The sequence below is a fragment of the Harpegnathos saltator genome, unplaced genomic scaffold, assembly GCF_003227715.2.
Source record: "Harpegnathos saltator strain DR-91 unplaced genomic scaffold, Hsal_v8.6 scaffold74, whole genome shotgun sequence".
Taxonomy (NCBI): domain Eukaryota; kingdom Metazoa; phylum Arthropoda; class Insecta; order Hymenoptera; family Formicidae; genus Harpegnathos; species Harpegnathos saltator.
Window position 1 is genome coordinate 594,917 of NW_020230582.1, and position 24,735 is coordinate 619,651.

Here is a 24,735-nt window from a genome sequence, read left to right on the forward strand (position 1 = left end):
TAGATGTTTAAATATATAACAAAGTATATACAAAGTGTTTAAACAGAAAAACATAGTAAAATATCAAAACCACAACAAAATACAAAAAGTATGAGAAATGATATAAAATTATAAAAAATAATATTGCAAAACATTATTTAATTACGAAAAAGACAAAAATATACTAGACATTTTAGCACATGACGAAATCGTCAGAATAAGAGGAGATAAATATTACCATCATTAATACAACCAGTTCACACAATTGACTTTAATCCGTTATTTTCATCTGAGTATTGACTTGATATGCTGTCACTTATATCAGGATTTTACGTTAAACTATGGAATTCATTAATAATCGAGCAATATATGTTACATATATATATATATATTATATATATATGTGTAATATATACAGGGTGGGCCATTCTAATCCGTCCACGGGAATATCTTCTCAGGTAGGGGCGATAGCGAAAAATGCCTCCGACAAAAGTTATAGGATAAGTAGGGGGACACATAGCGGTGACCTTGACTTTGACTTTGACCTTGACTTTGATCTTGAGGTGAAAGGTCAAGGTCATTTTGAGGCCAAACTGATTTTTTAAAACAGAAACTCCTATTTCAGACTACGGAAATGAAAAGTACGGAAAATTTCACGTCCAAATAGGTAACTCATGACCGTGATCAAAATGACCTTTAGGGGTTGTTTCAAGGACAAACGCGTAATATTAATCAATTCACTCAAGTAACTGATAAGCTAAGTGAGATAGTGAAAAATGTTTCAGACAAATGTAGTATTTGGAAGTGGACGTCAGGTCATGATCTTGAACTTAACTTAGAGGTAATTTCAAGGTCAAACTGAATTTTTAATTGAAATTAGTTAACAAGATTATCAATGACTTGACTCCTACTTTTAGCGTTACCCAGGAACAACGACGTGGACGTAGTAGAGGGTATGTTCCTTTTGGGGTGCTTGATTCGTGTGAGTCCCCTTGCCTCTCACGGTTCAGGGTACTTGATTCACGTGAGTCCCTTTGCCTCTCACGGCTCGGGGTGCTTGATTCACGTGAGTCCCATTGCCTCTCACTTTTCACGGAACATTCTAGAGCAGATTCTCAAAAACGTTCCCATCCTGAATGGCTATTTGATTGGTCCTTATTTTTTTGAGGAGAATGTCAACGGCAACAACTTTCTTGCTTTCCTTCGGAATGAATTTCCAGTTTCGTTGGAGGATGTCGATCTTGTTACAAGAACAAGAATGTAGGTTCAGTTGGATGGAGCTTCACCGCATAACTTTAATTATAAAATGTTTTTACTTAGTTTTTCCTTTTTTTACTTAGTTTTTTACTTAGTTTTTACTTAGTACTGTTTTTACTTAGTTTTTCCTTTTTTCCTTTTTTATACCTTCTTATACTTTTTTCCATTTTTACTCATTTAACCCTTTTATTATGGCTGATTATTTGCTAGAGGAAAAAGTTGCCATGTTGTTAATTCTTGGTGAATGTCGAGGCAATTACCGTCAAGCAGCTACTCTTTATCGAGAACGATATCCAGAATGACGACATCCAAGTTACAACAAGTAACTAAATGTACAATCCAGTTCACGCACATTTGAATGAGCGTTACCGTGAAAGATGGATTGGACCACGTGGACCTGTAGCATGGCCTGCAAGATCCCCAGACTTGACACCTCCAGACTTTTATTTATGGGGTTATTTAAAAGACATTGTTTTTACTAAAGAACCAACCACTAGGGATAACATGATGGAGAGAATCAGAGGTGTTTGCCAAAGTATTGTGCATGATGTACTTTTAAGTACTATTGACAATTTTCAAAGGAGGATCGGATTATGTATTCAGCAAAACGGGAACGTTTTTAAGAATCTGCTCTAAAATGTTCCGCGAAAAGTGAGAGGCAAGGGGATTTACGCGAATCAAACACCTCAAAAGGAACATATCCCCTACTACGTCCACGTCGTTGTTCCTGGGTAACGCTAAAAGTAGGAGTCAAGTCATTGATAATCTTGTTAACTAATTTCAATTAAAAATTCAGTTTGACCTTGAAATTACCTCTAAGTTAAGTTCAAGATCATGACCTGACGTCCACTTCCAAATACTACATTTGTCTGAAACATTTTTCACTATCTCACTTAGCTTATCAGTTACTTGAGTGAATTGATTAATATTACGCGTTTGTCCTTGAAACAACCCCTAAAGGTCATTTTGACCACGGTCATGAGTTACCTATTTGGACGTGAAATTTTCCGTACTTTTCATTTCCGTAGTCTGATATAGGAGTTTCTGTTTTAAAAAATCAGTTTGGCTTCAAAATGACCTTGACCTTTCACCTCAAGATCAAAGTTAAGGTCACCGCTAGGTGTCCCCCTGCTTATCCTATAACTTTTGTCTGAGGCATTTTTCGCTATCGCCCCTACCTGAGAAGATATTTCCGTGGACGGATTAAAATGGCCCACCCTGTATACGCAAACCCATTAGTAGAATACATTGATAATTTGGGGATATCAGGCAGGTATAAAATATATCGGGCCACTGCAAATCCTCTCCACTGGCAAAAATTGAGAATTTCGATCTTACATATGTATCTCGGAGGCCTTAAAAGCCCGTATAAAGTTTGTCCGATCCAGAAATATTCGATATTTTACAGGTTTTATACATTTGACAAATCTGCGCGTCCGCCATTTTGAATTGAGGGCCTAATTTAAAAAACGAGCTCGATAGGATTGTAGAACAATTTATCGCGAGTAAATTAAAAAAAGAAGCATGGAAATCGGTTAAGAATTACGCCGTCTAGCGATTTTTGTCCACAAAAAGACCCATTTTTCCCACTGTGCGGCGGCTCCTGCTCCGGTTTCCGTTTCTACTCGTATGCGTAGCGACAGCATGGTGTGAGCAAGATCTATGTATTCTTCTCCATGCTCGAGTACGACGAATTCGACGGGCGCGTCGTCCGTGAGAGACGACACGGGTTTGTAGTGAATCCATTGTGAACTCTCAATACTGGTTTGTGTAGGCGGTAGAGTGAAGAGATCGAGTTCACTCTTTAAACATTCGCAGGAATGCGAATGAAGAAAGGACATGCTTCGAAAGCACGCGTTTGTTGTTTAGGAAAAAATGTCTGATACGGTACGCTTCTTGATAACTCCTCGATGTGAGTCCTCTCCCGCTTTTTTCATTGAACGCTTCTTCTTCGCGAGTTTCTTCGCTAGCTTCTTACCCAATTTTATCCCCGTTTTTTCGAGTCACTTTCCTCTTACTTGATTTAGAAGCGCTGACTCGATGTTTGCGCGAAGATGGTTTACCGCTGTATCAGCTTGGCGTGATGAAAGGAAACTGAGCTTTTCCGATTTTTGCAGGAACATTATATTCCGACCCCTTCATTAGATTGTTAATGTGTTCTTTCGCTCTTCTTTTGAGATTTGAGCCTGATTCCTCGAGGCGCGTTTTAACAGCTACTTTCAATAGTGTGTTATTCCCCACGTCACCGATTATATTAATCCCTGCACGGTAGAGCTTCTTTTTCAACGACACGCGCACCACTGGCCAGATAAGGCAACACCCGTCTGTACAGGCCACCGAGAAACTACCGTTACCATGACCACGCTGATACCGCGATCCTACAAAAACTCGCGGAATTCCGCCGCCACGATTTTCCCCGGATTGTGCTTCGTAATATTCTAAATAAAGTCATATCTATATGTTCTAATCACGGAATAATTATCTCTAATCTCGATGTCTAAATTGTAATGTAACTGTCAACATCCCAATTCAAATGGTATTTTTTCGCCAACCTGATCTCTTATATCTATTTCGATCGTGTGGAAACATGTTAATCGCAACGGAATATAATTCAGAGGCGATAAATGCTTCAACATGTTATGTCCGTAGGCATATTTATCAGGGTTGAATTCGACGGGGACCACTTGGAGAAGAGGAGAATACACGTTTCCCATTATATAGGACTTGTAAATATCGCAATAAACAAAGAGTTTATCGGGTACGCCCCGTACCATACTAGCTGGTTCGTCGGACATAAGTTCACGTTTTGACGTGAGGAAAGAGTAAAACTTTCCTTCTCCAACTTTCTGGGGACTCGCATTACGATCAGTATTGGGGTGGTACGCTATACGTCCCTGCATAATTTTCGACAAATTGAGATGAATGAATTCCTTGTTCGGTCTATACACATCGAAGCCGAGCATACGAGTCACTTTGTCGGAAAACTTCACGAAATGAAGGCTATTGCATTCTTTAACATTGCATGTGCAGTACACCGTTACTTTACCACCATAATGAGGATCCTTGCACCAGGCAATGTGTGTTTTGAGCAATGAGCTAGCGGAGTTTAAAGCCTGTAACAGTTCGCTCACCGTGGCGTAAACACCGGAAATTATGTGGGTAATCCCGAATTTGGGTAGATGATCGTCATCTTTTATGAAGATTGTTTTGGCGCTTTTGGTATTAATATTTTCACGGGGTAATGAAATGAATATGAGTTCTGTATCTTCCTCGGAACGCACGTGTAAAAAACTAAGGGGAAATTGAATTTCGGTAAGCGCAACTTCCCATAAGCCTGTCAGCTTCACTTCTTGAGGCAATTCCGTAATAAATGAAGTAGTTGTATTTTCTGGATAGTGCTGCATACTGCTATTGCTCGGTAGAATCATGGGAAACCGGTTTTCCTCCATCATGGTTTGGAAGCAACTTTAGGTTCGAAGCAGGTATCCAGAAATTGAATTTAGAGAGGTAACCTCACCAACTGACGAAAAATTCTTTATTAGCTCCTCGTTCTCGGCGTCGTATCACCTTATCCACGATAAATTCTTCTTGTAAATTTTTGTTTACCCTAGCTAGTTCTTGCTCGCAGAATATCCCGTCGATCACTTCACCTGACAGATCACTCAATTCGTACAAACGCGGATTTCGCTATTTGAGAATACGGTGAATACGAAATATTTCTTCTGTCCAGTTCGCCTCATATACTTTCTCAAAGACTCCTTTCTCTCTACTGTCTCGCACTAATGTACCCACTTTGTATTTAGCTCCTCGACTATGATTTCTTCGATCGAGTTCATCGAGACGGTGGTATCGTTGCTGCATATGTTCACGAGCAAGGCGTGCGTTGTCCAACGTGACGCTTGCCGGTTCCATTTTAATGGTGGAATGTCGAGTGTGGTTGTAAGCATGCACGATACCTTGCAAAACATCTATGTAGCGATGTGTATTTTTGTGTGTAAAATAGCGCCATAAGCGTTCTTTGAGCGTTCTGTTGAAGTGTTCGATCACTGCTGCTTTGACATCAGGATTTTGCACCGTGCGAAAACATATGTTCTTTTCCTTCAGAAAATTTTGAAATGCTTGACGGATGAATTCTTTACCCTTGTCACTCTGCAACTACACCGGTACTCGCCCTCCGCTTCTTGAGAGCACATGATGAAAAGCCTCCGTCACGCTGGTCGACGACATACTTCATATTAGTTCCACCCAGACAAATTTGCTAAACACATCGATGATTATCAACAAATAACAGTAACCCTCGTAATTTCGGAGATTAGCGAGTTCGATCAAATCGACTTCCCATAGATCGTCGATATTCGTGACGTTGTAATGCAAACGTGGAAATTTATGCCGTGTCGGTCGATGAAGTGTGTACGCATCCTGCGACTGAAGCCAAAGGATAATCTCTTCACGTGCGAACCCGTGTCCTGCTGTTCGCGAAAGATTTTTTATAGCAGAGTATCTCGCATAGTGTGCAAGATCGTAGTAGAATTTTGCGAGGTCGGTCATTCCAGCGTGTTCCAATTGATCAAGTGTCTTTTACTCACTGATTTAGATGCGTTGACACTCACTTGCGTTTTACGCCTATATTGATCAGGAGTTATAAATGTTGCGTGTACACGTCCACCGTCGCGTTCTTCTTCCACGAGAGACGTCTCCCCGATAACACGCTTACACGTTTGCCCCTTCGCTGGTGGAAGTCGATGTGCATAGCTGTTAGCCGTTGAAGAAGCTATACTCAATTCCAACGAGTTTCAATCTATCACGCGTCTTTTACTCATTGATCTAGAAACGTCACCGCTCATTCGCGTTTTATTTCTATTCTCATTGGTTGTTACAAACAGCGCCCGTCCATCCTCGTGATCCTTTTCCTCAAGTGACGTCTGGGCAATTTTATGTTTAGACCAAATTTGATCGTTAGGTGACGGGAGCGGGGTACTGCTACCTCTCGGAAGAGTTTCTCAACACTTCTCAACACTGGAGTCCAAAGGCTCCAGGTAGTGTTGACAACCGGTGGTGTGCTCCTTCCCGATCCACAAGTACTTCCCAAAACATCCGTGTCCGGTCAGCACTTGCGCCAGATGGAAAATGATTCACCGTCCCCTCTTGTCCTCCACCTCGGGCACACAGGGGCGAACGGCCTCGGCCGTTCGGAGCCCAGGTCCCCGGGGGTCAACCAATATGGCCGACCACCGTTCCAGTACCTGGGCTCTGTCTTCAGGCCAGGCTCCAGTACCCTGGCCTGTGACTTCAGGGCCGCCAGGCACCTGGCCGTTGGTCCCTTCCCTCCCTCGCGGAGCTCCTTGACTCTAATAGAGGATATACCTCTCCTGAGCCAGGAGCTCCACGGGGGGGGGGGGGAGCCGGCCAAAGTGACCGCCGCCATGTACGACACGATGCCGTATCCCCGAATCGCCCTCACCACTACAGCCTGCATGACCTGCCGCATCAGGCACTTGCTGCTGCGGCTGGCTTGGAGCTGGGGCACCCATATGACGCCCCATAGAGGGCGATCGAGAGCACGACACCAACATATAGGCGGCGAGGCCTCCATCCTGGGCCCCCTGAGTCCTCATCAGGTTGGTCTGGCCAAAGCCAGACTTGTTTTGCGAACCCGGGGAGCCAGATGCCTGAAGTACGGCCCGAAGTTCCAGCGGCCATCCAACGTCAGGCCTAGATATTTAATTGTGGGGCCGACGTGGACGGGGACTCCATCCACTAGGACCTGAGACTTCGGCGGCTCCCCACAGCTGCCGTCGTGGAAAAAGACGGTTTCCATCTTCTGGGGCGCCACCTTCAGTCCCAGGCGCGTGCTGGCGTCCACCACCAAATGGAGTGCTGCCTCCGCGAGGAGGCGGGCCTCAGTTTTCCTCCCCCGGCTACTACTAAGGTGTCATCTGCATAGCAGATGATGTGGCAGCCAGGGGAAAGGTGAGAGTGAAGCACTTTGTCGAACGCGATGTCCCATAGCAGCGGGCTGAGGACCGATCCCTGCGGGACACTGCGTTGAATTGTGCGCCGGCCCTGGACCCCGCCTCTCCCCAAGTAGGCGAAGTCCCTGTCCTCGAAGTGGGCCGCGAGGATGCGCCGGAGATAGACGGGTACCCCGTGATATTCGAGAGCCCATCCAATCTCCGGCCAGGGCAGGGTGTTGAACGCATTCGTAATGTCTAAAGACACCGCGAGCAACACCCCGCCCCCCTCCTCGACGACCGTGCGGGTCAGGTCTCGGATGGCATCCAGAGTGGAACGTCCAGGCCTGAACCCATATTGCCGGTCGTAGAGATTCGGTCCCTCCGAGGACAGATGCTGGACGAAGCGGTCGGCAACGATGTGTTCCAGCATCTTGCCCGCCTCGTCCAGCAGATATATCGGCATGTAGACCAATGCACCTCCGGCTGCTTTGCTCTCCTTCGGGAGGAGGACCAATTTGGCTCTCCTCCACTCTGGGGGGAAGATCCCCTCCCTGAGGTACCCATAGAGAACTTCCTGCCTGGCCGCGGACAAATTCTTTTCGCCGAGGGCGAGAGCTCAGGCGCGACCAGGAATGCTGTCGGGGCCAGGAGTTTTGCCTTTGGCCCTGAGTTTCTTCCTGGCCTTGGAGAACTCCTCCGGAATGACCACTAGGTTCTCGTTCCAGTCCCTGTCTCTTCGTTCAGGGACGGAGATCCGGTGGGGCCCCCTTCCATCCTCGGGAAGAGAGTATTTAGGAGCCCCTCGAGGGCCTGGTGGTCCAGAGTCTCCGTTGATGGGGGCGCCCATGGACGAATCTGCCCGACTGTTTGAAAAGGCGCCCCACGGATCTTCGTCCAGGGAGTCCACCAATTACTCCCAGGCTCTCTTTTTCGCCTCGGCAATGACGGCCTTGAAGGATTCCCTCGCTTGGAGGTAGCCTTCTCTTGCCCTTGCGGTATCCCCGTCTCATCGCCGGGCCCGGGTATAAGCCCGCCTGGCCTGGACGGAGGCCTGCCGCAACTCGGCTATGGCCTCCGTCCACCAGTATACGGCCTGATGCCGACGGAGGTGGGACTAGTGCATCGCGGCGTCGCACGCCGACGCCACGATGCCTACTATCTCCTTAGCCCCCTCCTGGGGGCTAAGGTCCCACTCACCTGGCCTCTCTATGAGATGCCAGGTAGCTACAAGGACAGCCGCCTGGAACTTGTTCGCGTCAAGCCAACCGAGGGCCCATTTCTTGGGGAGGGGAATGTTTCCCTCCCCTGGGCGGCGATCCAGCACCCGCTGTTGAGGGGTGGGGAGACGGAGAGACTACGCTATATATCTGTGATCAGGTAGCGTCTCACTCTCCGTCTCCACCACCCACTCCCCGAAAATTCGGGCGGCCGAGGGGGAAGTCCACGTCAAATTTGACGGACTTCCCTCTCAGCCGAACGCAGGTGCTTGTCGACCCCCATCAACAGGAGGCCGAGTCCCGCCTCCCAGTCGACTACGGCCTTGCCCCGAGAGTCCCCCTGCCGGGGATCGCAATCCCACCCTGTCGAGTGAGCGTTGAAATCCCCGGGAACTACGATAAGCCGGGGATGGCACTGTCACACCAAATCCCCGACCCTGTCGAGGATCCTCTCTATTCAGGCAGGATCACTGAGGCCGACCTTATTTTTACGGTAGTGGAGATAAACCCTCACCACCGTGATGGCCCCCCAGTCGATAGCCACATACGAGGTCCCTCTTTCCCTGAGTTTACAGGAGGGGGATCCGTCGCGGGACAGGCCACGACGGCCACCGTCGCGGCTGTCCGACCAGTTTGAGTTACCAGCCGGCACCCACGACGGCTCGGTGGCCACCCCCAGCCCGGCGCCCAGTTCCGCAAGCCTCTGAACCCACAGGTCTTCGGCCCGGGCACCGGTGCCGAGGTTCGCCTATAGTACCCGGAGGAGTGTGAAGGCCAAGACTTCTACGCCTCTTCCGGGCTTCCTACATCCACCACCTCTGAGGAGACCCCTGTCGGAGTAAATTCCGACACAGTCTCCCATTCCGAGGTGGTTTTGGCTATGATTGCCTCTTCCTCAGGTACCTCTGCGGAGCCGAAGGCACAAGGGGTCCCTACCTCAATGTTCCCCTCCTCTCGGAAGTATGAGTTGGGGACATTCGTTTGGGGAGCCGGGGGTGGTGTGCCCACTGACTCTCCTTCGAGGACTAGGTTCGTTGGGGGTGTGGCGCAAGGCTCTACCCTCCTTACCTTGGTCGCTATCTCCTCCGGTGACGAGGTCCCTCCTTCCTGATCCCTTATCGGGAAGGCGACCTCGTCCGTCGCCCCTCTTTTCCTCGTCACCCTCTGGGACCACTGCTCCATCAGGACCTACTGTAGGAGCTCCTCTGGAGGGTCAGGATCAGAAGGCCCCCCACCTCCATGTCCCTCTTCTCCCTCGTTGGATGGGAGAGACCGGCCTGACCTCCTCCCTGTCCTGTGCCAGGTCCGCCCCCTGAGTACCGCAGGTATCGGGAGTTCGGGCATCTCCCTCCTGCTTGGCCTCTTTTGCTGGGGGAGAGACCGGGGTGGTCTCCCCCCGTTCCTGGCCTCCTTCCTTCTTTTTCTTCTCCCCTTTCTGCTCTTTTCTTCCAGGAGGTCTGCAGGCTGGCCCGCCCAGCTTGTGAGCGGCCGGCCTGCCCGCCTTGGCGCACACGGCACAGTGCGCCATCACCGCCTTACAGCGCCGTACACCGCGTTACAGTCCTTGGCGCGATGGCCGGGGTTATTGCAGCGATAACAAATCGCTGCGGTCGACGGCGCTAGTGCACCGCTCACGCACATGGCCCCGCTTCAGACATCTGAAGCAGACCGTTGCACGAGCGGACAGCGCCGTCACCCCGGCGCGGGTCCAGCCCACCTGGACCCGCTCCGCGGCGGCGACCTTCGCGGCCGCCGCCAGCGGACACCGCACCACTACTGCCACTGCCCCCGCTGGGATCGGCTGGGATCTCGGCGGCTTTGGCTTTACCGGCCGTGCCGCCGGACTCCCCTTTTTAGGCCCGGTAACCTTTGGAGGGGGAAGAGTTGGGCCATTTTCCTTCTTCTCCTTCCTTATCCTCTTCCTTGCCTTCCTCCCCAGGACCTTGGACTGGGGATTGTTCCCGGGGAGCTGTCGCTGGATGAGTGTCTTGGAGGGTCGTCACCAGGGCCACTTCCAGTCCTGGCTTCTTTTGGCTCGGTGTTGTGACCTTTCACGTGTCCCTCTCACGATCCTCCGCAGGTTTCGCCTTCAGCTTGGGACCTGCAGCTCGGTTCCCCCTGCAGCACCTGCAACAATCTGAGTGGTTACCGTTGTGGGATCCCTCGTGGGTCCCTCTTGGCTTGTTCGGGCCTGTTTCTCTGTAACCACTTCCAGTTGCTGCTGTTGCCATGCTTGCAGGACCATTCTCTCCCTCTTTCTCCTCCTCTTCCTCTGGTTCTTCCTCGCTTGCGTCTTCCTCTTCCCCCCGCAGCCTTTCCCTGTCCCACGGACAGGGAGACCCGGGCATGGGAGGGGGAAGTCCTTGAGCTCAGCGCGTTGGTCGGCGTCCGAGGTGGAGCCTGCTCGAAGGCCCTGGAGCTCCCAGCCGCCCGGAGCCTCTCCCTTGCGTCGAGTAAGCGGCTTATGTCGCACGATATGCGAGCATATTCCGCCTTCTCTCGCTCGGGAAGCCCCAGGGCGGCCAGGGCCTTTTTACTCCCTGAACCGGTGGCTTCCATGCAGGGAGTGGAGGTTCCTCCGGCAAATTTTCGTTATACGAAAACGCTTCGCTGGAGGGCACCCTCCCTCTTGTCCTTCTCTGAGGATGAGGAGGAGTAAATCACTGCCTTCTTCCTCCTCTTCTTCCTCACCACCACCCCCGTCCTCCGGATCTTTGATGGTGGTGGTCCCGGTTTCGGTGATGGTCCTGTCCCTCCTCCGGATGAAGATCCCCCCGTTGCTTCCGCATAGATCTTCATCCCGAGGCGGCTAGGAGACAGGGGTACGGGCATGAGGGTGGAACCAGCGGCGGCTTCCCTGGCCGCAAGTTCTTCCTGGAGCCGCCCATTTTTCCACCCTTAGTCCTCTTAGCTCCTCTCGGAGCTCCCCCATTTCCCGTCTGACCTCGGAAAGGAGATCCCCATGCCCGTCCTGGGCCGCCACTCTGGCGATCAGTGTCGACAGAGCGGCCTCAGAAGACGGGATGGTGCGGTTCAGGAGTGACACGATGGTCCCCTTAACAGTTTTGGACCTCCGTGCAACTAATCGAACCGCACCGAATGCGTGCCCCACTTCTGAGATCAGCTTTGCCGACCCGGCCTCACGGAGAAGGGCTCTGGACGCGGGATCCTTGAACACCTCCTGAGCAAGGCGTAGATCCTTCATCGTTCGGAGAAGGCCCCTGCTGAGGAGGTCTTCAGCTCCAGCTGCTCCATCTCTTTCTCTCTCCTTTCCTCCCTCTCTCTCTCCTGCCTCTGTCTTTTACCCACCCCCAGGCCGGTTGTACTTTCCACGTTGGGTGGCCGTTCATTGCCCGAAGAGCTTACCGTGCTCGACCGGCAGGGACAGCACTTCCGGCCGTCAGCCGGAGAGGACGGTGGTCGGTCCTCCTTCATGGGTGGCCTTCCTGCGGCTAATCCACAGGAATCACCGAGCAACGCCTTTTTTTGTTAACGCAGGGGAAATCCATCATAGATACCCCCGACCCTTTGGGGGGGTCGGGGATTATGTCAGACTCCTACTGACTAAAACCCCTGCGGGATGTCTACCATTCGGACCGTGGTGGAGGGAGTCAGGGGAACTACTCCCGTATCCCTTCCCCGACATCCCGGCCCCAGAGCTCCCCGGGAGCTCCTCGCCTCGAATACCGCACCCTGTCCCACAGAGGGAGTCCAGTGTGTGGTCCCCCGACCGGTTTTCCGACCGGGTTGGCCTTCTGGTGTTCACTTGGAGGTAGGGGGCATCCACCCTACCTCCACACCCCCTCCGTTCCCCCTAACCCCTCAGAGAGGAGAGGGAGGGGGACCGGGGAGTGGAGCCCAACCCTAACCAGCTTCCACTCCCCCTTCGCCTACCTTATCCGACGCCTGGGGAGTGGCGGGTGGGTGATACTCACCCGTCACCCCTTCCCCCGCGCTTCCGAAGGCGGACCCGAGGCGGCCGAGGAGGCGGCCTCCGGCGAGCTGGAGCTGGCCTATTCTCCTCCTCGGCCGGCGCCCCCTCGGGCCTGCTGCCCACCCCTGGGGAGCGCCGCCCTCCCCGCCGCTGCCTGCGACGGTATCCGGGACGACGCTCCCATTCGGCGGCCTCCTTCCATAACATTACGTCGCGACATGATATTATGAAGCCCGACACCCATAGGATGCCGCGTTATGCTACCACGGCTGTGAAAGCCACACGCTACACTACTACCACTTCCAAGCGATTTGTCCTCGTACCACTGAAGCGGGCAATGGAAAAATCCAGCAGCGCCTGCGTGGTTCGTACTTCGCAGGATGAGCGGTTTAGTCGTGACACGCGCGACGACTCCCGTTAGAATGTCGTCCCGCGTGCCGCGTCCATAGGGAACCACGCTCATTTGTGTCCCGAGCCCGGACACACGCTCTGACTCTTGAGTAGGATGGGACTAGAGAGGAATACATGGCACGGTAAGTGAGTTTAGCGGACAGGGTTATAGTATGGCTCCCCCGTGGACACCACCTTGCTGTGGTGGGGGAGCTTGCGTGTCCCTATGATGTACAGATCTGTGCCGGCGGGGGTTTCGGCCCCTGGCAGGTTCTACCATGCCGGAGTTGTCTGTACAGAGGGGGCAGACTAAGAGCGTCCATAATACTCCTGGATGGGCAGCTGGTTCCAGGTTTTAACCAGGGTCTGGAGGGTCTCATTCGTAGAGCCCAAAGGACCTTACAGCGCGGGTAGAACGGGCTCGTGAGCCGGGTGAAGGCAACCGTTCTAGGGGAAGGAAAACCCTGACTACAAACCCGTACTTGTCAGGACGCATAACCTGACACAATTGCAAGGGGCCAGGGTGTTTCGGCACTCTGGTACAGGGGACTCAGGCAACCCTGGCAGACCCTAGCTTATCATACCGTAACCCTAGGTCATGTCTTTGGGGCCGGGGGTCTTGCCTTAATTGGCCAGACCGCGAGGCGGGTCCTCTATAAAAGACCACGTAATCCTACGGTTGAGGCATGCCACGCTTAGGGGATGAATGGCAGGTGCGTGACCTGTCGCGTGAATGGTTCCTCACCTTGGGTACCTGGTGAACCCAAGGAACAAGCTAGCCTTACCCCGGGTAAAGCGGGGGCTTTACCCGGGGTCGACGCCCACTTCCCGCCGAACTCGTGGGACGAAAATGAGATCTCCACAAATTAAAAAACCAAATTCCTCCGAGGCTTCGGACTCAGAGCCCCGAAAAGGTGGGTGTAGCAACCCGCCTCAGGGCTCACCACCTGCTTCGGCAGGTGATTTTTTAGAGGAAAAAGGAGGAGAGAATAGGATGGGCAGAGATCTGCCGGCGGGTGCCATCTCCCCTCCCACCGGGGAGAGAGCGAATGGACTTCGGAGGCTAGCCTCCGAGAGGCCATCAACAGAGGGTAGTCCATCCCCCTCAACGACTACTGGCGACAGTAGTCGGGACCACCGGAGGACAGGTAGAGTGAGCTCTTCGCGGAGGGTTACAAGATCGGCCACTCAACATGGGACAAGCATGTTCCTGGGGTCCGGGGTACCCGTGGGCCAGGGGACTCCGGTACCAGGGGCCAACAAGCCCGGCCCCCTTTGTTCAAAGAGGACACAGAGGGAGTCTGCCCCCAACAACAGTAAGGGGGCACTTAGGGCCAACCTGGGGAAGGAGGACGCAAGGACTGGAAAGAGAGAGGGGGCGTCGCGGACGAAGATCGCGGGGCCGGTCGTCGTCACCGACATCCTCCTCTCCCAGGAATCTAAGTTCCAGGTTCGGAGAGCAGGGGAGAAAGCGTTGCTGCAGCCACCAGGGGCCGCCAAGGTGAGCGGCACCGAAACAAGGACGGCTGACAACAAGACCGTGGGAAAGAAGAGGGCAAGGGCCTCTACAAGCGGCGGGTCTACATCGGCGGTGGAGTTAGTGGAAGGACCAGTCCCGGAATTGATTCCAGCCGAGAAGAAGAGGGGGGAGACCTGTCACAACTGGCGAGGGGGTAGAGTTGAAGAAGAAGAGGGAAAAGACGCAACAGGAGAGGAAAGAGGAGAACCTTAGGAGGTTGGGAAAGGAGGCGTGGAGCCTCCTCGAAAGGGGGCGCATCCACACTATGGATAAACGCCTTGCAGAGGAGGTGTTCAGAGACGCCTCCGCTTTGCACCTCCTAAGGGCGGTCAGGTCGTCGGAGCTAGTCGACGAGGTGGGTCGAGCCCTGGGGGCAGTGAAGCTGGTGGCGAAACGTTCCAGATCTCTCGAAGGAACATTAGTCAGCCTGCTACACCGGGCTGCCACCATCTCTGAGGCGGCGATGGCGACCCTGATCTCTAGAGTAGCGGAGCTAGACGAGAGGGGAGAGGAGAGACCAGAAATGAAAAGGGAGGCAGAGGAGCTGAGGGAGGAGATCAGAGGTTTGCTGGCGGAGAATACGAGGCTTCAGGGGGAGTTTCAAGCCAGCAAGACCTCGGTGATCCTCACCCTGACCCCCCTTTCAAAACCGCCCAAAAAGAGAAGGATGTACGCGGAGGTGACCATCGGAGAGACGTCCACCTCAACGGATGATGAGGTAAGGGAGGAGAGAAGAGAGAAGAAAAAGAGGAAGAGGAGGAGAGTGGCGAGAATCCACACCTCCTCTTCCTACCTAGGGAAGGGGAAATGGGGGAGGGGGGGCTTCTCTGGGAGCCTACCCAGTCTTTGATGACAGACTCTCGGGGGAGACTCGCCCTCCAACAGGGAAACCTGAGCAGGGGAAAGCGCGGAGGGACCTTATCGCCTCCATGGCAACCGCGGCCCGAACACCTGGCGGCGGTGTGAGGAGTCTGATTAGTCAGAAGTCTCACCTCGTCTGGGGGTGGGACGGGAGCCGGGAGCCGGATCGTTGAGGGGGCGAGGACCCATGCGCTGGTCCAGGCTAGGGAAGTCAAGGAGGGGGCAATGGACCACGGAAGGAGGGAAGGCCAGGCCCAGGCCCAACAAGTTCCGGCGGACCGTAGCAGGAAGAAAGAGAAAGCCAAGGAGAAGAAGAAGAGGAGGAAGGCGAAGGCGAGGTTCCTGAAGGATAGGGAAAAGGAACTAGCTCAGGGAGGAGGAGTGGGAATCCCGGCCAAGAAATTGGAGGAACTGGGAATCGAGGTGGGATTAGGAAGGGCACTTCGGGTTGAGGAGAAGAAGGAGGAGGCATGGTCCCGAGTGCTAGGGAGAAAGGAGAAGAAAGAAAAGGAGGGGGCGAAGAAGATTCCCACTCCTCCCCCTACCAATCAGGTAGGAGTAAAGAAAGAAACGAAGGGGGCGAGACCGAGCAAACCGAAGCCGCCGAAGAGCGCGGCCGTCGCCATAACCTGCCTCCCGACCGGTATCGGAAGTTTATGGTAGAGGCCAGGCGCCGGATCAAACCGACAGACCTGGGCATTCAGGGATCTCTGAGGGTGACTCAGGCCCTGAACAGGGACATGTTGGTTGAGGTGCCTGGCTTTACAGCGGGAGCAGCCGCCGACCGGCTTACGGAAGAGCTCCGCAAGCTGGCGGCGGAGAAGGACCCCGGTTTTCGCATTCGTAGGCCGGTTAAGATCGCAGCGTTGCGACAGACCGGTCTCGATGCAACAACCGGGGCCGACGAGGTGGCGGCTGCGGTGGCCCTCGCCGGGGATGCGCGCCGGAGGAGATTTCCTGCGGCGAGGTAAGCGTCTCCCGGTGGGGGACTGGTACGGTAGTGGTGTGGTGTCCGTTGGCGATTGCTGCGAAGATAGCCGCCGCGGAGCGAGTCCTGATAGGTTGGACTCGCGTCGGGGTCGTGGCGCTGCCCGCTCGCGCCAAGCTATGTTACCGGGGCATGTGCGCGAGCGGTGCGATAGCGCCGCCGACCGCAGCGAACTGTGCTATCGCTGCGATAACCCCGGCCACCGTGCCAAAGAGTGCCAAGGGGCGGCTCGCTGCCCGGTCTGCGCCGAGGCGGGCAGGCCCACCGATCACAAGATCGGAGGGCCTGCCTGCAAAGCTCCCTCCTCCAGAAAGAGGAGGGGAGTTAAGGCGAGGAACGAAAAGGAGGGAGAGCAGGGAAAAGGTAAGGCAGAGGAAATGCTGCCGACCGTGGTCGAGAGAGCTGAGGAAGGAGAGGCCCGAACCCCTCTGGAGGACCCCGTGGACCGGACGCTGTTGATGAAGGAGGCCAGTCCGGCCCCCTCTGCTACGAGGGAACAGGAGGATGCTCCGGGAGGGGAACAGGAGGAGAGGGACTCCTCCCTAATGTCGTGGGGACTTCCGGAGTGGACCTCGACACCTGTCCCGATGGAGATCGTGCCACAGGCCCAAAGGAAAAGGCGACGGGATGAGCGGAAGGATACAAACAGGATGGGACCAGCGGATCTTCCGAGGAGGTCCAGATGGCCAAGGTAAGGCGAGTGCAATCTGCGGACTCTCCCCCAGCTACCTTAGTACAAGGGGAGACAGAGGGTGATCTACCCCTGTCTCCCCTTGTGGTTGTAGACGATTCCCCCTCATACCCCCCAGAGGAAGGAGTGGTCCAGGCAGGGACTCCCGAAAGGCAATCACCCTCCGCACACGAGGAGGCACAGGAGTCATAGCCATCAAGGCCGAAGCCCCCTCTGGGGAGACTAAGGCGGCCCAGCCACAAGGGGTCTCCCAAGAGGGGGTAAAGGAGACAGCCCGGAGGAGGCGTGTAAGGCCTAGTTTTCACGCCACTCCGGGTGCTACAGGCTAACCTCGGCCGCCGCGCCCGGGCCCAGGACCTGTGGGTACACAGGATCCGGGAACTGGGCGCCGGGCTGGGGGTGGCCACCGAGCCGAACTGGGTGCCGATCAGCAGTGAATGCTGGTTCGGCAGCCCGGACGGCTCGGTGGCCATGGTGGCTGACCCTGCAGCGGGGACCCCTCCCTGTGTTTTAAGGGAAAAGGGGTCCTCGTATGTGGCGGTTGACTGGGGGCCTATAACTGTGGTGGGGATATATCTCCCCCACCACAAAAACAAAGCCGGACTTGGCGACCCCGCCCGCATTAAAGGGATCCTAGACAGGATCGGGGATTTGGTGCGCAAGTGCCATCCCCGACCTGTCGTGATTGCCTAGGACTTATCGCCTACTCTGAGGAGTGGGGTTGTAGTCCCCGGCAACGGGATCCCAGGGGCGAGGTCGTCATCGACTGGGCAGTGGGATTGGGCCTTCTGTTGTTAAACAGAGGGTCCACCGGCACCTATATAAGGCCGGGAGGGGGGTCATCGGTCATTGATTTGACATGGGCCTCCCTCTCGGCCGCTAGGATGGTCTCCGAATGGAGGGTGGAGGTGGAGGGAGAGACATTATCTGACCATAGATATATAGTCTGGGCCCTCCACCTCCCCAAACCAAAACAGGTATCGGCCCGCCGCCCTGGGGAGAGAAACTTTCCTCTCCCCAAAAGATGGGCCCTCGGTCGACTAGACGTGGACAGGTTCAGGGCTGCTGTCCTTGTGGCCACCTGGCACATAGAGCCAGGTGAGTGGAACCCAGGCCCCTTGGAAGGGGCCGGGGAGATAACGGAGATAGTGGCGTCGGCATGCGATGCCCCGTTCCCACCCCCGTCGGCGCCGGGCCGCGTATTGGTGGTCAGAGGAAATAGCGAGTCTTCACAGTGACTCTGGCCGCGCCAGAAGGGCGTATACGCGGGCCCGGCGACAAGACGGGGATGCCACAAGGGCAAAAGAGGACTACTTTGCCGCCAGGGTAATCCTCAAGAAAGCCATTAAAAAGGCCAAGCGGGAAGACGGGGAGTAATTGGTGAGCTCCCTGGATGATGATCCGTGGGGGCGCCCGTACAAAAGGACGATGGGGAAGATCCGTCCTTGGGCGCCCCCGCAAACGGAGAAGTTGGACCGCCAGGCCCTCGATGGGCTCCTGGACGCTCTCTTTCCGAGGGCGGAAGGGGGCCCTCCCGTGATCCCTTCCCCAGAAATGGGGGAGGGAGACTGGGACGAGGGCCTGGAGGTCACTCCAGAGGAGCTCGCCAAGGTTCGAAGAAAGCTCGGGGGTAAGGGCAAAGCCCCTGGCCCCGATGCGATTCCGGGCCGCGCCTGGGCTCTCACGTTGGCCGAAGGGGACCTGTCCACAACCACATGCAGGGTCATGACAGGATGCCTCAGGGAGGGGGTTTTCCCCCCAGAGTGGAGGAGGGCCAAATTTGCCTTCCTCCTGAAGGAGGGCAAGGAGCCCGGTAGTGCGTCAGCCTACAGGCCGATCTGCCTGCTGGACGAGGCGGGCAAGATGCTGGAGCGCATCATCGCTGACCGCCTCGTCCAGCACATGTCCTCGAGTAGGCTGGACATCCACGACTGCCAGTACGGGTTTAGGCTCGGACGATCCACGCTGGATGCAATCCAGTGGGTCCGAGATCTGACCCGGGCGGTCATGGAGATAAAGGGCGGGGTGTTGTTGGCGGTGTCGTTAGACATATCTAACGCCTTCAACACCCTGCCCTGGCCGGAGATAGGACGGGCCCTTGAGTTCTTCGGAGTGCCCGCCTATCTCCAGCGGATGATGTTCGCTTACTTCGGGGACAGAGACCTCGCCTTCACGAAAGAAGGCGGGATTCAAGGTTGGCGCACTATGGAGCGCGGTGTCCCGCAGGGGTCGGTGCTCGGCCCCCCGCTGTGGGACATCGGCTTTGACCGGGTTCTTCGCACTCCGCTCCCCGACGGCTGCCACGTCGTCTGCTACGCAGACGACACGTTAGTGGTGGCCGAAGGGGAGAACTGGGGGGAAGCTCGCTTCCGTGCGGAGGTGACAGTGGCATCGGTGGTGGGAACCATCGGAGTCCTGAGTCTCAAGGTGGCGCTCCAGAAGACTCAGGCTGTGTTCTTTCACGGCCGGGGTCGGGGGGCGCCGCTGGAGACCCGGGTCCTAGTCGATGGCGTCCACGTCCGCGTCGGGCCGACGATGAAATATCTCGGCCTGACGTTGGACAGCCGATGGTCATTTGGGCCTCACTTCAGGCAGCTGGCCCCCAGGGTGCATAAAGCCGGAATGGCTGTAGCCAGGCTGATGCGCGTCCAGGATGGCAGGCTCGCCGCCTGTATGTCGGTGCGGTTCTCTCGATCGCCTTGTCCAAGCCCCTCCCAAGAGGGCGGGGGTATCCATGATGGATTTCCCCTGCGTGAACAAAAAAAAAAAGGTTATAGTATGGAGTTTTAAAGTGGGTAATAGTAATTAGAATAAGGTAGAGAGTAGCGATAGTGAGGAGAGTAGAAGAAAACGAAATTGAAGTAGGAAGCCTAACCTGGATCCTTTAGCCAAAGGGATTCCCTACAGAATGCCGCGATCACGGAATAGGCCTCTGGAGTTGCCACGAAGTAATGTGCCGCCTCCGGCCATTTCCAGCTTCCGGCCGGAACGAATTGTCGCAGAGCTTCTCTCTGTGGCTCGAATTTCGGACATTCCATCAAGTGATACACCGCTGTGTCTTCGGCCTTTCCACACGCACACAGGCCACTTTCCACGAGCCCTAAGGACGCAAGGCGTCCCCGAAACTTGCCGTGTCCAGTGAGAACCTGGGTGACGTAGTGGTCCGGCTTCACCCAGCTGGCGTTCACCCTGTCTCGGACGTTGTTAAAGAAGGCGCTTGTTGTACGGCCTTTGCTCGAAGAAGAACATCGAGCTTGCGATATGTTTAGCGCCTCTTCCCTAATGAGACAATTGGTCTCTTTGATGCTCCCGGTGAACAGGATCACGACGTCCCCTATTTTGGTATCCATTTCTTTCCTAACTAAATATCGCGCCTTTCACTCGTTAAGAATGATATCAACTGGGACCGCACCCGCAGCAACACAAAGCGACTCCGTCGACGCTGTGCGGTATGCAGCAACCACCGACATGAGCACCCAGCGCTGCAGGGTTCGGAGATCCTTCAGAACGCCCTCTCCGCATCGGTCGATCCATCCGGCAGTGGCGTATGCCACCGTCGGAGTGAACACGCCCCGATAGATCGTCGAGAGCGCGCTAAAGCGCAGCCCCCATTGACATCCCGCAGCCCTAGCTAAATTGCTAAAAAGCGGTCCGACCTTATCGCGCAGGTATTTACAATGAGAGGAAACTTCCGTTTCTTTATCAAAATGAATGCCCAAATACCTAACTTTCTTTTTAAATTGAATTTTGTTTGGTCCTAATCGGATGGTCGGTAGTCTCGCTGCAAGGTTAGATTTCTTGACTCTAACTGCCTTTCGCTTTCGGTCCGGACGTGCTCCTCCCCTTCTGCCTATCGGGGCTCTTCTGATCAATTCACTCCTGAAGACCACCGCCTCAGTCTTACGTGAAGAGATCTGGAGTTTTGCCCTTTCGCACCATTTGTTGATTATATCAACAGTGCGCTGCCCCCGCTCTTCTATTTCGCAACGGGAGTTGCCTTCGACTGTGACCAGCAGATCGTCGGCATACGCGATAAATGACCTGCCTATCTCTTTGTCAAGTGCGCGGAGGAGGCCGTCGAACATGACTGTCCAGCAAGCTGGGGCTAATACTGAGCCTTGAAGGCAGCCTCTCTTTGCCTCTTTGGAGACGCAGATGTCTCCGAAAGAGATGCTAACTTTTCTATCGCTAAAATAGCTGCTCAGCACCTGAAAGATGTTGCGGGGGTAGTCCCACTCACTCCAGGCCTGCAGCACGAGAGGCCACTAGACGTTGTCAAAGGCGCCAGTTATGTCGAAGAGCAGCGCGACGACGTATCTTCTCTCTGAAGCGGAGACCATCCGACGCAACTCCATGATCGCGTCCTTCGTCGACTTTCCCGGCATGAAGCCGAACTGCCGATCGAAGAGCATCCCCGACGACAATGACGTCTGGGTGAGTCACTCCTTTAGGAGCTTCTCGAAGAGTTTCCCTATAACGGGGAGGAGGCATATGAGTCTATAGGATTTCGGGTCCTCCACATCCTTGTTCTTGTCCTTCAGAAAGACTCTAAGCGAGCCCTCCTTCCAGATCGAAGGAAAGACGCCTCACCGGAGACACCCGTTGAAGAGCCTAACTAACTGACCGGGTATTGGCCTTGAAGCTGCCCGCACAACTGCAACCTCTAAGAGGTCGAGGCCGGGCGCTTTATTAGACTTCAGAGATTTTGCAGCTTCGACGATTTCTGCCTCCTTGAAGAACGGGGCGTCGTTGGTGTCTGGTACGATACGTACACTTTCTCTTATTCCACGCTGCTCAGGCGTGTTCTCATTCTTCCGGTCTTCCGGGACGTGCACCTCCAGCAGGCGTCCGGCAGTTTCCTCTAGGGTGGCAGTCGAGGAGTTTTCAGTTCGAAGGCTGCTTAGTATTTTGTCCACCCGTAGCTTCTGAGCCGCGTGTTTGTACACGAAACCCCAGGGCTCCGAGTTTCCCAGCCAAATTCCTGCCAGCTCTTGCTCTTTGTCTTGCGCAACCTCACGCCGTACTTTCGCAAAGCTGCGCAGTACTCTTGGCGATTTACGAGGCGCGCTGACATATCGCTTTCCTGCTGGAGAGCCCGTCTTTTTCTATAGACGTCCTTCTTGAGGATCGTCAATTCCTTCGTCCACCACGGGTTGGACTTTCTAAAGCGCCTCTTTCTGGGCATGGCCTGTCCTGAGGCTTCTATGAAGACTTCTATGAGGACTTTAGCGAAGCTCTCCTCGTCCCGGGCAGACTCCAGGTCGAGAATCTCGAGTCTCGATCTAGATAGATCGGTTAGGCTCTCAGCGAAACTCTCCCAGTCGGCCCGACTTACGTCGAACCGAACAGTGGTCAGAGCGCGCTGGTCCTTGCCCCTGACCTTCGGCACCCTTAACCTGTCAAGGGAGTTGTGGTCACTCGTCGTCCAAGCTTCTCTGACCTTCCACTCGCCGACGAAGCGGCTCATGACAGGAGAAGCCAGGGTCACGTCAATGTATGACGAGCCCCATACTGTCCAAAAGGTAGGAGGCTCTCCTTGAGTATTAAGGATTTTCCAACCGCAAGCGCGGATGCACTCCTCGAGCTTCGTGCCTCGATTATCTAACTTGCGATCACCTCACATGGGGGATCTCGCATTGACATCCATGCCTACTATTATTCTCTGCCCCCTCAGAGAGTGAAATACCGTCTCGAGGTGTCTGAGGTGCCCCTTGATCTCTTCGCTGTACTAAAAGTAGCACGACACGGAATAGAACGAGAAGCCGGGTGCTCGTACTTCCACACACGCACAGTGTGGAGTGGTAAGCTGCGAGATTGTTAGCACTTGTAACTCTGAGTTACATTTTGCAACCGCCGCCCACGGGCGTTCCTTCCAGGTTGCTGCTGTACTGACACCTAACCCTAGCCCTTCACACGAGTAGACCTTGCCTCGCTTTCTGGTATTTGTTTCCTGCAATAGCAGGATATCCAGTTTTTTGCAGGCAATTAATCGACGGATCTCTCCTGTGACGGCCCTTGAACGCTTCATATTTTGTTGGAGAATCCTAACTCCCATGGTTTTTAACAACGCTGGTGCGGAGCTACCTCCGGTCTGTTCCAGGGGTATAGAATCTGGATTTACAGCATCTGTGTGGGTTTGGGACAATTTATTTCTTTTCTCGCGATTCGCGATTCCCGACGCGTGTCTACTGTCATCCAAATTGCTTTTATTGGTCTTACCTTGCATCGCTCGGTTCCGCTGTACCGACGCGAGCATATTATCGCACCTTTCTAATACCGTGCGGATAGTTGGAAGACTGCAGTTTCCTATTTTTGACTCTAATCTGCCTGGCTGCTTTCCTTCAGCACGCCCAGGCGTAGAATAGGGAACCTTAGAGGCCCGAAGATCCTTCCTTTTCCTTTTCTTTGTTTCTAAGTTTTTACCCATATTGTTCCCACGAGTGCGGTGGAAAGGAGGTCAAGTAACGCAGAGCCACCATTGCGCCACCAAGTCTAGGGTACCGCAGAGGGGTCGACAGGTACCTCTGGGGGAGTGCTTTAGACTGTGATTTTTAGCATCTCCACAGCCATTCAACCTTAGGCGCGTTTACTTCACCGTAGCTTGAGATATCGTTCGACCGCGGGTCAACCGTAGTCTTCCCGGGGGGTCGCTAGCGACTGTGCATGTTTACCGTCCCCACAGCCGTTCAGCCATTGGCGCGAACGGCCGAACGTTAGCATTGGGACACGTTCAAATTCACGAGTATAGGGATTTACCCGGCCCCAGCGTTGTACCTAGAGCGGTCTACAACGCTGTTTGCCTGTTTGAGTTTGGTATTTTCCCTGTCTCGATGATTCGTCTTTCCAAGTCGCTACTCCTGTTGGTTCGGTTTCCCAAGCCGAGACAATCAGGTTCGTTGCATCGCAATGGGAAGACTTGGATTTCGTTTCGCGACTCCCGTTTCAACAGAGCGTGAGCCTACCTTCGTCTACCCGGGCAGTGTCTCTATTAACGATTTCCTTGTTGGCTATTAGGGGGGCTCTCGTATGAGTCCCATGGATGTTCCGATACACCTGGCAGAGTCCATAACGTGACTTGGGGCCTCAGGACAATGCCCAGGTCGCCCCGTTCCATGTCACGCATGGCAATAGCGGTCAGTAGAAAGCTAGCCGAGACCAGTTATTCCCGGATTCGCTTTCTGCTTTGGTGAGTTTACTAACGTCCACAGCATCGTTTGCTATTTTGAACGCTTGGCTGCACGATCGTGTGTTGGGGTATTTTACTTTTAATCTTTCTCGATATGAGAGCCCCTACCATGTAGGATTTTCGCCTTTTTGGACTTCGCTCGATGCATACGTGCTGTACACTTGAAGATCTCAGCTCTCATCTCCGTTTTGTGCACTAGGTTACAATCAACGCACGTGTCCTTCGTCCTGGGACGTTGGTGTTTACACGCTTCGTCGTTTATTGCCATGCTTTTTGCTGAATTCTTCGAGGTCAGATGTATCATCTCCTACTCTGTTATTTAGCCCGAATGTAGACTTTCGCTTGCCGTGGAGACCATTCGTGTGATAGCTCCCTGCAAGCTCGTTCGAATATTTTTGGGTAGCATGCCTTTGGTTTAGAGTCAGAGTTTATTTTCTAAGTTCTTTTGCGGAGTGTTGCTTTTCATTTCGTACGGAGACTCTTTGATAGGAGTATTCCTGTTTTATATTAGCTATAATTGATATTGTATAATAATAATTATACGAATTTCGTATGGTATGGAAGGCAGGTACCGTTAAGTACCTCAATGGGGGCCATCGTGAAACGGCACTGTCCATGGCGCTCGAGCTAGGTTGCAGGCCGCCGTCCGCTTCCTTGGCTCTCGCGCCCTTCAGTTGTCTCTTACGCACACACAGAGGCTGGCTGCAGCCTTCCGAGAAAGGTGTCGGCGGCACCCCTTAGGTAGAGGCACACCACGAC

General features: G+C 54.0%; 1 protein-coding gene across 1 annotated transcript; it reads right to left on the reverse strand.

Moving 5' to 3' along the window:
• Positions 1-21,229: 21,229 nt before the first annotated feature.
• Positions 21,230-22,433, reverse strand: LOC105180640 (uncharacterized). Its single transcript, XM_011136831.2, has 4 exons — positions 22,397-22,433; positions 21,850-22,301; positions 21,415-21,802; positions 21,230-21,261 (listed from the first exon to the last, which is right to left on the reverse strand). Exons 1-4 carry the CDS (start codon positions 22,431-22,433, stop codon positions 21,230-21,232), a joined length of 909 nt encoding a protein of 302 aa, XP_011135133.2.
• Positions 22,434-24,735: the final 2,302 nt, after the last annotated feature.

Excerpts from the sequence above, each read along its gene's own strand:
- LOC105180640 (XM_011136831.2), bottom strand. The coding sequence starts at position 22,433 with ATGTCAATGCGAGATCCCCCATGTGAGGTGATCGCAA. Across the intron at positions 22,302-22,396 it reads CCCATGTGAGGTGATCGCAA|TATGGGGCTCGTCATACATT; the intron begins GTTAGATAATCG and ends CCTTTTGGACAG. Across the intron at positions 21,262-21,414 it reads AGCTTCAAGGCCAATACCCG|GGAAACTCTTCGAGAAGCTC; the intron begins GTCAGTTAGTTA and ends TCCCCGTTATAG.